Here is a 15842-nt window from a genome sequence, read left to right as displayed (position 1 = left end):
AATAAGACAGAACTGTTTTATTGAATAAAGTTGAATATTCAAAATAATGTTTTATTGATTTGCCATGACCATCCCTGTAAGGGGTTAAGTGGATTCAAACCATGCCATCAAAATGCCTCATGCAAAAATCAAAAGCATATTACATTCACAGCCAGATCCAGCCATCACTAGCTTTGATGTAGGTAGAGATTTTCTAACTCTTCTTACAACATCTACACGCTCTTCGGTTGTCAGATATGGATACTCTCCATTAGAACCTTGCACCACAAGACCTGAAAAAATTTAAGAATTGGGGAGGGTATAAGTTTATTTTATGTGTAACTATAGAAAACAATCTCTTAAAAAATTAGATGCTGACATTTTTTTTTAAATTATTTTTATTTAAGAAACAGTATATTATTTGAACAAATAAAATAAATCACAATTACAAACTTATAAGAAGAAAAAAACTAAATAGGTCCTACTGAATTAGCAAATTTCATTGGAAATAAAATTATGTTTACCTCTAAAAGGCATATTGCCATACTTTTGTAGATTTTTGTCCAGACTTTGATAATCCACATTTCCTTTCTGTGTAAATGGAGTGGCAATAGGAGGATAAATGCCAGCAATATCAAGCCTTTTAGCAGCATGTTCACTTTCACTTCTCCATACAGAAGCAAATTCTCTTCTGTATACATGATTAAAAATCCTGAGCAACATCATTCTCTGATTTTTGGTGTGGAAATAGAGCAGACAGAGCTGGACAGCCGATATGTGAACAGTTAATAGTTAAAACACTTCCAGTTAATATGAACTTTGCTCTCTAAATATTGACAGTATCAGGGTGGAGGAAAATCATAACAAAAAATCAACACATTTAAAAAGTTATCAAATATATTATTTACCTTTCCTCATTCATATTTTGTATAATTCAACATTATTATCATAATGTTCAACATTTGCATTAGAACGAAGGTGATCTTTTTTTGTATATCCTGAAAGTGTACTTTCACAGATAATGCAGCAAATGGAGCAAAAGCAATGGAGCCTGAAATGCAGCCTGTTAATGATTGAAAAGTAAGTTTGGACATTGGAATTGTTGTTTTAGGAAGGATAGGAGGGGTCCGATAAGTAAAGTGGTTGACTTTTCATATTAGCTAGTTGATAATTACATAATACACTGTTAGATTGTTCTAACATGTTTAGATCACATGTTTACAAACAGCATAGTTACATGCAATTCTGATCATATTCTGATCAAACATACTTTATTCCCCAATGGAATTATAGTGGCTTGGAGCAAAATAATCCGGATTCTCTTTTTATTATCCTTGGAGACTTTAACAGAGCAAAACTTACACTTGAACTTCCAAAATACAGACAGCATATAAATTGTCCCACAAGGGAGAAAAATAAACTGGATCATTGCTACACAATTCTTAAGGACGCATATAGCTCTTTACCCAGGGCAGCCTTGGGGAGCTTTGATCACTGCTTGGTTCATCTTATTCCAACATTCATGCAGAAACTAAAATCTAGTGAAGAGATAGACCAGTGAGGCAAATCAGGAACTACAAGATTGTTTTGACTGCACTGACTGGAGTATCTTTGAGGCTGGAACTGACAGCCTGGATGAACTGACTGACACTGTGACATCGTACATCAGTTTTTGCAAAGACATGAGTGTGCCAACCAAAACCTTCTGCAAATACAGTAACAACAAGCCATGGTTCACAGCCAAACTGAAAAAACTTTGACATGCCAAGGAAGATGCCTACAGAGGGGAGGACAAAACTCTGTATAAGCTGGCCAGGAACCTACTGACAAAGGAAAAGCTGAAAAGCAGGTTTTCAGATAACAACCCTGCATCAGTGTGGAAAGGCCTGCAAGACATCACAAACTACAAGAGTCACCAGCACCCCCCACTGAAGCAAAAAAAGACCTGGCTGATGACCTCAACACCTTCCACTGCAGGTTTATGAACATTTTCACACCTCCCATCCAACCCAGCCCACTGACTGCCCCATCACACCTCTAGGAACCCCATTAACAACTCCTCCCAGCACTCAAGTTGCACTCACGATTTGTGAAGAGGATGTCCCACACTTCCCACACTTTATGTACATAACTGATCGGTGCAAATAACAATATTGCACAATATTGTTATTTGCACCGATCAGTTATGTACATAAATGTACATAACTGATCAGTCATATATTCTGTATTCATATTTAATACTCATAATATCTATTGTATCACATCTGCATTATCTTGTATAGTATAGTGTTATTTATGTCTGTATTTTTGAGAGTCACAAACCAAATTCTTTGTGTGTGTCAACACACTTGGCCAATAAACCGGATTCTGATTCTGATACTGATTCTGAATGACACATCTAAAAATGTATCCAGAAATATACACAGATTAACTATAACATTGAAAAGATGACAGATTAAAAGAATAACATTAATTATCCAGGAGGCCGAAGGGCACAAAGGTAAGCTGGTGGAGGCAGTCTCATGCTCTGGATAATGTTCTGCTGGAAAACCATGAATCCTCCCATTGAATCTGGCTTGCTCAGTACAGTGAAAAAATTATTTGTCCCTTAATAAATGTTAGATACTGTAAATGAATCAATCTCTTTTTATCTATTATAATGTATTTTTTAGGAATTGTTCTTTCTCTCACAATCTGTGGACTTGCAGTTCAAAAAATGCATTTCAAATTTCAGTAAGGAAACTCTTACGTTGTGTTTGTGGTTACCTTAACATAATGTGTTAAATGTTAAACAAGTAATTCCCTTTGTGCATCTTTAGCTAACATAGCTTAAATATAGTCAAATGTAATTTTAGGTAATGTTGGGCACAGAGATTAAGGAGTTGACCTCTACTAAATCTTGGGCTACCTCCAGCCTCTAATTTCTAGTCTTGTTTTTTTTTTTTTTTTTTTAGTTTTGTACTGGATTGATTTTTGGCAATATCTAGAAGAGAATTAAAAGTTCAGGGCTCATATTCATAAAGATTTTAAAAATCATGTCACATAGCTCCTCTTCTTCTTCTACTTTTGGCTTTTCCCATTAGGGGTCACCACAGCAAATCAACTGTTTTCACTTAACTCTATCTTGGGCGTCCTCTACTCACAAGAATTAACTTCATGTCCTCTTTCAACTCATCCATATAGCTCCTCTTTGGCCTTCCTCGTGACCTCTTACCTGGCAGCACCATCTCCAACATCGTTCTACCAACATAATTACACTCCCTCCTCTACACATGTCCAAGCCATCTAGTCTCTCTGACTTGTTCCCAAAACAGCCAACAGCTGTCCCCCTAATGTGCTCGTTCCTTATCCTTTCCATCCTTGTCACTCCTAAAGAGAACCTCAACATCCTCATCATCTCTGCTACCTCCATCTCTGCCTTATGTCTTTTCCATACTGCTACAGTATCTAACCCATACAGCATGGCTGGCCTGGTCTCACTACTGTCTTGTAGCCCTTTGATTCTTGCTGACATTCTTCTGTCACACAATACTCTTTTCTCCACCCACTCTAACCCACCTGCACTCACCTCTTCACCTCTTTTCCACAATTCCAGTAGCACTGGACAGTTCACACCAAATACTTAAACTCCTGCACCTTCTTGACCTCAGCCCTGATGTTGTGAAAATCATTGCATTATAAGACGTGCCCCAAAAGAAGTAATCTTACACTATAGAAGTGCCCCAAAAGAAGTAGGGATCATGCTTTAAGTGTATTATAATTGGTATCATAAGATACATGGGAATAGTTCCCAGATGTTATAATAAGATTAAGGTGATATATAACTAATGAATAAATAAACCACACAGGACTCAGAAGGTGTAAAGAGGAAAGACTGGGTTTATTACAAATTAACTTAATAATAGTAGTGCAACCCAGACCTATCAGGCCTGGGAGAAGTAGGGGTGTAGTCTGGAGACCCAGGCCTAGGAGAGGAGAAGAAAGGACAAAGCCTGGGGAACCAGGCTCAGAGATAGAGGGAGAAGAAGCCAAAGTGGGGGAGAGAGGGCGAATATAGGCGAAAGGAGGATATGAGATACGAGGAGGGGAGGCAGGAGTTGTCAGCCTAGGGCAGCAGGGTTCAGCATGAGGACAACCATCAGTTTGTGTCCTTTGGTCCACCAAGACAGGAGGCAGGAGTGTTTGAGTGGAGAAAGACCGAGTCATAGGCGTCTGCACAATGCGAGAGAGCGTGAGAGGCTGCTCAGGGAGTGTACGGGAACACAGTCGTTCCAGGAAAGAGCAGAGCTCCTGAGACAGATGACCCAGGTGATAGCGGCGATAATTGGCCATAACCTCAGCAGGAACTGGCCTCCTATAGGGAGTAGGCCGAGAAATCCAGATGGTGTGACCAGGGCGAATTGGTTGACCCTGAGGTTGAGAACCTAAGGGAAAAAGGGAGTAGCCTTTAATAGAAATAGAGGAACTAAAGCTTAAAGTATGCAATAGGCAAGCCCGGTCTGAAGGCCAGACTGAGATCATAATAAAGTTCAAAAGTTTAGCAAAGATTAAAAGAGTCAACATTAAGGACTCCAATAATATAAAAAGTAGCATTACAGCAATAAAGCTTAGCAACAGTAGCAATACAATATAACCAAGTAGAAGTAAGGACTTATGATATAGTTAAACTCGTAAAGTTAACATATAATCAGTAAGCATATATAAAATAGTAATAAAAGAAATGAGAAAAACTTACTCATTGTAGCTGAAAAGAGGATTAATCCACAAGACGTCTGTCATGAAAGGCTGAGCGACAAATGTGATACCAACTAGGAAGTAGAGCTCTCTTGAGCATATTTTTTTAATAACAGTGACGAAAAAGGCCGGAAATAATAGGAAATTAAGAAAAGAGGAAAACCCATATACGGACATACGAGTAAAGGTCAGGTGCTGATTCTGGGAAATAAGGGGAATTCAGAAAGGAAGGATATTAGGTCACTAAGGAGGCGTATGAGGCAATTCGGGGAAATAAGGGGATTTCAGAAGAAGCATGTAAATGATCAGGCGGGGCTTCAGAAACAACTTTGAGAAATAATGGGAAATTGCCTGAAAGTATGCAAATTAAGAGAGGCGGCGCCTAGAGGCGCCAGGGTATATATTGAGGGGAAATTTCATTGGAAAGTTCAGTTCTTTTTCGTGGGGAGAGTAGTTCTTTTTGGATGGCGAAGCCATCTTTTGATGCTACAGTTCTTTTATTCTTTTGATACTTTGTTTTGCAAAGGAGATTGTTTTGGTTGGATTTTTCATTTGTTCTTTTTGACTCAAAGATTTTTCTTGAGCACAATGGAATGGATGACTGACTGACTGCTCATTCTCATCCAGGTCTGAGGAGTTTTCTCACTATTCCAGCATTATTAATTGTAGTATAATTAAAAGATTTGGTTAAAGTAAATGATAAAACAATTATAGCTACAAGCATAAATCACCCTTGTGATATGTCATTTCTATTTGACCATTTCTATACTTCTCCATTAAAATTCTCAGAGCAAAAATTGCACCGGCAGTGCTCTTTCTGGGCATGAAGCATTACCGATGATCACAAATAAGCACTTCCTTTCTTAGCCCGGATTCCACTACTCTTTACCATAGCTTCATTGTTTGGCTCATCAACTTTATACCTATGTAGTTGTTTCAATTCTGCACATAACCCTTGTTCTTATAGATCGGCACTAGAACACTTCTCTATTTCTCAGGTATCTTCTCACTCTCTCTCTTACAGATACTTCCACATCTCCACAGGAATGCCATCTGGACCAACAGCCTTTCCACTTTTGATCCACCTCAGAGCCTTCCTCACCTCATCTTTTCTAATCTTTCCTATTTTCTGCTCTACAATATTCACCTCTCCCTCCTCTCCTTCTAGATTTCTTTCCTTAATACCAAGCCTGCCCATCAACTCCTCATCGCCTCTTTTTACCCTCGCCAACATGCCCATTAAACTACTTAAATCACGACTCTCTCCCATCTCCAACTCTCTATAACCTCATCTAATTCATTTCAGAATCAGCCTACATGTGGAGCATAACCACTGACGACATTCAGCATTACCCCTTCAATTTCTAACTTCAAACTGACTACCCTGTCTGACACTTCACCTCTAAAACATTCCTCACAAACTCAACCTTCAAGATTACCCCTAGCCCATTTTTTTTCCTATCCACACCATAATAAAACAGTTTGGATACCCCTCCAATACTATGTATTTTGCTCCCCTTCCACCTGTTCTCAAACACACAGCATATCTATCTTTCTTCTCTCCATCATGACTGCCAGCTCTCTACCTTTCCCTGTCATTGTGCCAAGGTTAAGTATCCATATTCTCAGACCTATACACCTGCCTTTCCTTTTCCCTTTTTATCTATGAAGCCTCCTTTCTCTCCTTCCTCAACCAACAGTAGTCCAATTTCCACCAGCAGCCTGTAGGTCATCTCTTTTCATTTCCTCTAGTTGTGGGAACTCTGCAACAGCACATAGAAAAACTCAGCTGGACACCTTGCCAGTTCAGTATACAAAGGACCTAACTCATTCTAAACAGGACCAAATGGCTCTGGAAATGCTGGAAGAGAAAACATTTTCTGGTCTGGTGGATGAAGTAAAATGGTATGCAACTCCCCTTATCCATCATAAAGATGCTGTATATCTCCAGTCTCCCTGGGGTATATACCTAGATTCAGTGGATTGGTTAGCCTCATCAACAGTGATTTTGATATGAAAAATTAAATCCACTCTGACCTTTCCATTGTGATGTTAAATATGATGAGGTATATGCATATTGAGCAGGTTGTTATTCAGACATGCTTACTGATATGAACAATTAAAACCACTCTGGCCTTTCCATACCGCATCATATTTAACATCACAATTCAAAGGCCAGAGTGGTTTTAATTGTTCATATCAATATCAGCATGCATGTCTGAATAATAACTTGCTGCCAAGACCAACTCAGAGAAAATGCTATTATTGGAGACATCAAAGTTATGTTTCCTCAGGTGAGACTTCTCCCTGAAGATCAACCACTGTGTTGTTTCTTGTAGAGAAACATGAAAAGAGAGCGTAGCCCAGACATCTACAAATGGAGAGTTTTGCCATTTGGAAAAACTTGCAGCATTATATCAGAGAATATTTAACTGGCAATGAGGATGTGATAGAGGCTGTACAACATTGTTTCTATGTAGATCATCGTGTACAGTCATTCCATACTTTAAATCAGACAAAATAATTCATCAATAAGCTTAGGGCTTTCCTTGTTGCTGGAGGGTTTGAGATATGGCAGTGGGTGAGCAACATTCCTGATGTTATAGCTCACCTTCCCACTTAAGAAAGATCACTTGGGTTAAAGTGGCATTCTTGGTTACAAATATCAAGCCCTATCAGATATGAAGCCCACCACAAGGAATGTGTACAAAATCCTGGCAAGCCATGACCCTCTTGGGCTCCTCATCCCATATACTACTTGAGCTAAAGTTCTTTTTTTTTTTTTTTGCAAAGTCTTTTTATTGCAAACAAAGTCGAATAACAATACAGAATCCCATTTTAGTTTTACATGAAAAAGGAGTAAAGTAAAAGTATTACAACAATAACAATAATAACAATAATGGAAAGAAAGTAAAAAGAAAAAGAAGAGAACAAACCACCCCCACCCGCCCACCTCGGGTCCTGGCCCTTTTTAATTATCGAATACAAGTCATTTAAAATTTACAAAAGAAAAAGAAAACCAAATCTGGCAAAACCTGAAGTCCTATGAAATATGAAATAAACGGTTGCCATTTATGAAAAAACTTGGAGGTATTACCTCTTATAGTATATTTTATTTCTCAAGCTTAATAAAAAACGCTGTATCCTTTAGCCATTGTGAGTGAGATGGTGGGACAGAGGACTTCCACTGAAAAAGAAGGCGACGTCTGGCCAACAATGATGTAAAACTAATAACTTCTTTTTGCATACAGTTTAACTGAGATGCTTCATCTGGAAGTCCAAATATAGCAATCAATGGGCAGGGTTGCAAATGTACTCCCAGAATAGTGGACATCGTACTGAAATAACCTGACCAATAATTATATAGTCGTGGACAGAAAAAAAACATGTGACTCAGTTGACATTGTGAGTTAGAGCATCTGTCACATTTGTCCTCGACATCTGGGTAAATTTGAGACAATCTATATTTAGAAAAATGCACCCTATAAATGACCTTAAACTGGATACGTGCGAGACGAGCACATGCGACATTACCAAAGCCTGTCCCCAAGCTGAAGGCCCAGTTCTCCCTCCCAAGCAGCCTTTGTTTTGGAGGTAGTTTGGTCACAGAAATCCATAATAAGTTTATAGATCTCAGAAACAGCACCTTTTTGTTGTGATTTATACGTAAACAAACCTTCCCAGTGTTGAAGAGGTGGTGCTGAGGGAAAGCCAGGAAAACACTTTTGAACAAAATGCCTAACTTGAAAATATCTAAAGAGGTGGCTGGCAGGTAGCCCATACAATGAAGACAAATTAGCAAAACTGTTAAAAAATCCCTCTGAGTATAAGTCAAGAAAACAGTGTATACCTTTGCTATACCACACTGAGAAAAAAGAATCCAGACACGAAGGGGGAAAAGATGATTGCTACATAACGAACCTAAAGGAGAATCAGTTACAAACTTGAAACGTTTCCTAAATTGATACCAGATTTTTAGAGTATTAAACACAACAGAATTTTTAACATACAAAGAAGTTTTAATTGGAAGAGAAGAGTATATAAGAGAAGGTATAGAGGATGAGGAAGAACATGACTGGGCTTCTAACTTACACCATGCTAAATGAGGTGACTCAACACAGCACCGTATCTTATGGATGTGTGCTGCCCAGTAATAAAACAGAAAATTTGGTAGTGCCAGACCACCGCTAGACTTACATCTCTGGAGTAATGACTTACGCAATCTGGGACATCCCCCAGACCAAATAAAAGCATTAATTGTTTTATCTAATGAGTCAAAGAAATGTTTAGGTAAGAACAATGGTATTGAACATTCATTTTTATTGCATTAATCTTCCCAATCAGAGACAAAGGCAGACTATTCCATCTCTGAAGGTCAGACTTCATTTTAGTTACGATTGGAGTAAAGTTTGCAGAAAAAAGACCTGAGAATTTACATGTCACATTAATACCAAGGTATCTAAATCCAGCGGGACTGATTTTGAAGGGCATGTCCAGATGCTTAAGTTGCAAAGCAGTTGTGTTAATTGGATAATATTCACTCTTCTGAAATTTTAATTTATATCCAGAAAAGGAGCTGAATGTATCAAGAGTGGACAAGATACCAGGCAGACCAGATACAGGGTCAGATACATGGAGCAACAAATCATCTGCATACAATGATAGTCTGTGTTCGATGCCGTTCCTAGTGGCGCCTTTAAATAAAGTAGAAGATTGTAATGAAATGGCCAATGGTTCAATGGCCAAGGCAAATAAAGATGGAGAGAGAGGGCAGCCCTCATGTGTCCCACGTTTCAACGGAAAATACTCTGAGCGCACATTGTTTGAATGCTGGCTTGAGGTGATGTATAAAGTAATTTCACCCAACTAAAAAATAAACGTCCCTTAATAAAACCGTTTTGCTCCTCAGAAATAATGCTGGGCAACACTCTCTCTAGGCGCAGAGCTATAGTTTTTGCCAGAACTTTTACATCAGCATTTAACAAAGATAGAGGCCTATAGGAACCACATAAAGTTGGATCTTTGTCACTCTTCAAAAGGAGAGATATGGAAGCTTGGGTCATAGTAGTTGGGAGCAAACAATTTCCAAGGATTCATTAAACACTGACAAAAGTAGAGGTGCTAATTTATTAACATTATTAATAAATATTAATATTTCTTGAAGAACTCAACAGGATACCCATCAGGCCCCGGGGCTTTATTGGACTGCATCGCTTTAATAGAGAATTTTATTTCTTCAAGGGAGAGTGGGGAGAGTTCTTGTACATGGTCAGAATCAATGGAAGGGTTTTCAAGGTTGTCCAAAAACTGATTCATAATAGCAGTTTCAGCCGGAAATTCAGATTTATACAAAGAGGTATAAAACGATTTGAACGTGGCATTAATTTCTACTGGGTCTGTAACAATTACATTAATATGATTATTAATTTTAGGTATCAAACGTGAGGCAGATTGACGTTTCAATTGGTGAGCCAATAGTCGATTCGCTTTATCCCCATGTTCATAGTAAGTGTCTTAAATTGTCTGCAATAACAATCGCTCTACTTCCCTAGTGGAGATAAGATCAAATTCTGTCTTAAGGTTAAGACGTTTCTTAAACAGTTCTGGGGAGGAATTGGATGCGCACTCTTGGTCAGTACACAATTCAAATCACCTACAAAAATCAACAAATGAGAATTTAAATGAGGTATATTACTAAGTAATCTGTTGGAGAATTCAACATCATCAAAGTTAGGTGCATAGACATTTACCAGCAGCACCTTTGTTTGCATTAACTTATCAACTTATGGTTGATAAGATATCTGCCATTTTTATCAGCAATAACATCAGTAGGTAGAAACTGAATATTTTTATTGATCAAAATAGCAACAACTCTTGATTTAGAGTTAAAGTTAGAATGAAAGACATGCCGTATCCAAGAAGCCTGCAGCCTATAATGATCTTTAGATTTGAGATGAGTTTCTTGCAAAAACACTATGTCGGAATTAAGCCGTTTCAAAGGGCTAAAAACTTTACCGCGTTTAGATGGGCTACTGTCGGAACTTAGAGCCCGCCTCCAAGTGGACATATCGCAGGGTGATTTGTACTTATAGACTTGTAGCCAAATATCAATTATTTTAATTAAACTTCACTGATAGCACTAACATTAATACAAATAAAACAATGAGAAGACCCTTCAGACCTGGATGAGAATGAGCAAACTTCTTTATTGCAGCCAATCAGCCAACAATTCCATTGAGCTGAAGGAAAAATTTCTAAGTTAAAATTAACAAATAAAAACCCAAAAGAGCATTCCCCTGCAACCCAAAAAAGAACACCCCTTCCACAAGAAAATCCCCTCAATATATACTCTGGTGCCTCTACAGTAGGTGCCTCCTCTTTTAATTTACATACCTTGCATACAATTACCCATTCTTTCTCAAAGTTGCCCTCAAAGCCCCGCCTAATCATTTACCTGACTTCTCAGAATTCCCCTTATTTTCCAGAATTACCTCATACGCCTCCTAACTGACTAATGTCCTGTTTTTCTGATTCCTTATTTCCCAGACTCAAGGTCTGCCCTTGGATTTTTCTGTATATATCCTTGTTATTCTGTCCTTGTTAATTTCCTAGTATTTCCAACCTCCTTCATCGTTGTTATTAAAAAATGTGCTCGAGAGAGCTTTATTTCCTTGTTTGTATCACATTTGTCGCTCAGTCTTCCATGACAGACGTCTTGTGGATTTATCCTCCTTTCAGCTACAATGAGTAAGTTTTTCTCATTTCTTCTCTTGCTATTTTATACTGTATATGATTTCTACTGATTATATGTTAACTTTATGAGTTTGGATTATTATGTCAAAAGTTCTTACTTATATTTGCTATTATTGCTAAGCTTTTGCTACTATAATGTTGCTTTGAATATAAATGGAGTTCTATGTTAGCTCCTTAAGCTTTGTTGAACTTATAACCTCATTATGATCTCAGTCTGTTACTTCTCAGACTGGGCTTGCTCATGCATACTTTAAGCTGTAGTTTCTCTATATATTTCTACTAAGTTCTACTCCCTTTTTACCAGCTCTGTTCTCCTGAACTTCCTGAGCATCCTTATCTGCTGTCCCATATTGTGAGGAAACCTCCCGCTCGAACTTCCTCCTCTCAAACCCCCTCTGGCTGACCTCGCGGACCAGAGAACTCAGACTGATGGCTGTCCTCATGCTGAACCTTGCTGCCCTAAGCTTGGAACTCCTGTGTCTCCTCCTTGTCCCTCATCACCTCATCTCGCCTACACCCGCCCTCTCTCTCCTGCTTTGGCTTCCTCTGACTCTGAACCTGGATCTCCAGTCTACATTCCCTCTTCTCCCTCTCTTAGGCCTGATTCTCCAGATTACACTCCTACTTCTCCTAGGCCTGATAGTACTGGGCCTTATTACTTTTACTGTTTTCTAATTACAATAAACTCCTTTTCTTTTTCATATTCTGACCTATGAGTGGTTATTTATATATGTAACTTATATATTGCCTTAAAACTATTACAACATCTGGGGTCTATTCCCATGTGTCTTATGACACCAATTATAATCCTTTTAAGGCATATCTCTTTACGTTTGGGGCATTCCTAGGTTCACAGATTTTTCACAACACTACCCATGCCACGTATATTTCAGCTAATGAAACGAACAGATGGGCCTACACCAGGATTACCGGAATTCGACTTAACAGTACTCATTTAAGTGCACATGAACACATGTATAGTACCAAATGGCCAGGACCCAACTACCACACCACAACAAAAACCAAACCCATGAACATATACACACCCCGAGAAAAGAGAAGAAATAGAAGAAGAGAAAAATAAAAGAGAAAAAAAAAACTCTCCAAAAGGGAGACAACTATACAAGAACAAGAGAAAAAAACATTGATGCCACGGGATTGTGACATCAACTCGGAGAATAGCCTGAGACTAAGCTGCAGTAGAGAGATAGATAACTCCCACAGAGTCTTAATACTGAATAGTAGGCACTTCTATTAATGTAAACCCTACTATATAACAGGAAGAAAACACACTGATATTACCGTATTACTGCAGAATAAAACGCTACCCAATGTTCATTGTTTTTTTATACTTCTTGGCCTCTTCTGCAGAGACAAAGTCTTTTTCCACACCTTTATATGTAGTCTGCAGACAAGCCGGAAAGAAAAGACCATAACGAACCCCTTCCTGGGCCTCCTTGGCCGTGTGGTCGGGGAAAACGGATATCTTTATTTCTCCCACAGCATCTTGTCATCTCTTTCTGGCACGCCGTAGGACATTCTCACAGTCGCTATAATAGTGAAACCTGGCAATAACAGTCTAACCAACTCTGTGTCTGAAGCGGCCTTATCGTTCACCAGCTGTAGGTCAGCTCTAATTGTGGACAAATCATCACCCAGTGCCGCGCGAAGTTTGGTTTTAAAATCTCAGCAATGTCTTGCTTTAACGAGATTAGCAGTTCTCGCTTCAGGGACTCTGCATCAATTACCTGGGCGACTTCCCTGGGAGAGGTGGAGCTGCGGGGTGAAGACGGAGCCCCAGGGTCCAGGGTCGCTACCTGTGTAGCAGTCCTCAGTTGTTGGGTCGTGGTGGCACGGGTTTTAGCTGTTTTACCAGCCATGATAATATTCCCAAGTGGTGAAAAAAGGCTTTAACAAACTATCCTAGGGGTAAATATATCAAAAAGGTAATCCAAATTGCGATATAAAATAACAATTACCATAAACTCAGGAGTCAGGAGTCTCAAATCACACGTCTTACTCCATTGGCTGCTCAACAGTGCCCCCCATAAAGATGGTCTGATAAAGCTGATCAGCCTTTCAGTGATTCATCATTCATTATTGATGCAAAGGTACTACAGAATGATCCAGCATGGCACTTTGTCATGAATTTGAAAGATATTTCTGAGCTTAATGTAGCCCCTATTCATACAGAGGAAATTGTCTGGTACCTAGAGACACTGATATCAGAACATCGGCATAGTCTTTTGTAAGTTCTCCCAAAGAAAAAAAAAAATTAACTCCAAAACACATTTTTTGGAGCATTAACCGAAATTAATAAGAGGGTTTGGTCCACTTGTTAACCTCTGGACTATGCGCTTTTTGGCAGTAGTTAGATACACAAACAGCTTCAGAAATGTATTGATGACCTTTTGCATCAAAGCAGCAAATGATAGTGGCATACTATTCAAAAGCAAATGCTTTAAAACCTGCAACATATGTCACAAAAGTATTGTCTTTTCCATCAAGAAAATATATCCAGCAAAAACCTCTGTAATGTTGACCGATGTAGTGATTCATCATGCTACAGAGATGGTTTTGCAATATTTGCCAGCAGATTTCCAGACCAAAGTCTTATTAGTCTTCACAAGACACTATTTTACTGTATCATCTTCGAAGTCCACATAGGAGACTATGGACGATGAAGTCATGATTACATTTTTTTCTGTGGCAACAGAAGCAACACTGAGGATTTTGTCAATGAAAAAATTCATGGCAATTTTGAATGTCTATTCCCCAAAACTGCTGTCATTGTGCCAACCGAAGAAGGGTACTGCAGGAGAAAGACATTTGGCACAAATGAGTATTTTACTTCAGGTATTAAACTTTGATATCCAACCTATACTTAAATATGATTCCACTGGTCTCCTTCACATTATATTACTTCACATATTCTCTTTCCCACCCTCAGATACCACAGCTTCTGATCGGATCTCAGCATGTCTGGCAGAAATTTCATCATGGATGACTGCTCATCAGTTAAATCTCAATCCTAGCAAAACTGAACTGCTGTTTATCCCAGGTGATTCATCCCCAGGTCATGATCTTGCTATATCCTTGCACAACGATCTGATCTCCCCTTCAGCCACAGCTCACAACCTTGGGGTAACAATGGAAAATCAACTGTCCTTTTCTTCTCATGTTGCTAATGTGACTCGCTCATGTCGGTTTCTTCTCTAGAACATTAGAAGGATTCGGCCATTTTTGTCCACACAGGCTGCGCAGGTACTTGTTCAGTCTCTTGTCATTTCTAGACTGGATTACTGCAACACACTGCTGGCAGGTCTACCTATGAACGCAATCTGTCCTCTGCAAATGATCCAAAATACAGCTGCATACCTCTCGCATACCAGCCCTCCACTGGCTTCCGGTAGCTACACGCATCAGATTCAAAACACTGATGCTGGCCTACAAAGCCAAAAATGGACCAGCTCCCTCTTACCTAAAAGCCCTCATCACTGCTTGCATTGCAGCCCGCACCCTCCGATCTACCTAAGATTGCATGAAAATGATCATACCACACACAAATCATCAGATTTTCGAGTTTAAATCCTATTTTTATCAACATATTGGCCTTTAATACGAACTATTAAATTTTGTATTATTTAGCATAAAATAATGTAAAAAAGCTTTTTTCTGAGATTTCTGACATAAACACACTGTGTCCTATCATGTAAAGGAAGGCGCTAGAGCACTGAGACTGCGGGAAACGCGTTTTCAGCTCCTGAGAAGCACTTTTGTACATGCATGCAGGGATTCACTCAAAACACATGCTGATACCTAAGATTGCCTGAAAATGATCATACCACACACAAATCATCAGATTTTCGAGTTTAAATCCTATTTTTGTCAAGACATTAGCCTTTAATACGAACTATTATATTTTATATTTTTTAGCATAAAATAATGTAAAAAAGCTTTTTTCCGAGATTTCTGACATAAACACACTGTGTCTTATCATTTTTCATTGAAAGAAGGTGAAACAGCCGTGTTCAAGCTTGTCAGATGTGTGCATATATAAGATTGAACGAAAAACCACTAAAGGAAGGCGCTAGAGCACTGAGACTGCGGGAAACGCGTTTTCAGCTCCTGAGAAGCACTTTTATACATGCATGCAGGGATTCACTCAAAACACATACTGATACCTAAGATTGCATCAAAATGATCATACCACACACAAATCATCAGATTTTCGAGTTTAAATCCTATTTTTATCAACATATTGGCCTTTAATACGAACTAATATATTTTATATTATTTAGCATAAAATAATGTAAAGAAGCTTTTTTCCGAGATTTCTTACATAAACACACTGTGTCCTATCATTTTTCATTGAT

General features: G+C 38.7%; 2 protein-coding genes and 1 long non-coding RNA gene across 4 annotated transcripts in view; 1 reads left to right on the top strand and 2 right to left on the bottom strand.

Moving 5' to 3' along the window:
* hoga1 (4-hydroxy-2-oxoglutarate aldolase 1) overlaps positions 1-773 on the bottom strand; it is a 30033-nt gene extending 29260 nt beyond the window's left edge. The window contains exons 1-2 of one of the 2 annotated variants that reach the window (XM_060859746.1): positions 504-773; positions 144-272 (exon numbers count right to left, since the gene is read on the bottom strand). In XM_060859746.1, coding sequence (XP_060715729.1) covers positions 144-272; positions 504-705 — 331 coding nt within the window. In that variant the 5' untranslated portion in view covers positions 706-773. The remainder of the gene's footprint in view (positions 1-143; positions 273-503) is intronic. The other variant, XM_060859745.1, reaches the window with a different exon arrangement.
* ptpn5 (protein tyrosine phosphatase non-receptor type 5) overlaps positions 1-15842 on the bottom strand; it is a 551551-nt gene that overhangs the window by 353299 nt on the left and 182410 nt on the right. The gene's annotated exons all lie outside the window — the stretch shown is intronic.
* On the top strand, positions 906-12111 carry LOC132839015 (uncharacterized). Its single transcript, XR_009647682.1, has 4 exons — positions 906-1059; positions 1273-1956; positions 5738-11460; positions 11771-12111. It is a non-coding gene; the product is annotated as an uncharacterized LOC132839015 (long non-coding RNA).

This window comes from Tachysurus vachellii, chromosome 23 (genome assembly GCF_030014155.1).
Source record: "Tachysurus vachellii isolate PV-2020 chromosome 23, HZAU_Pvac_v1, whole genome shotgun sequence".
In the NCBI taxonomy this organism is placed as follows: domain Eukaryota; kingdom Metazoa; phylum Chordata; class Actinopteri; order Siluriformes; family Bagridae; genus Tachysurus; species Tachysurus vachellii.
Note: the sequence above shows the minus strand (reverse complement) of the source record. Positions and strands in the feature narration are given on the sequence as shown.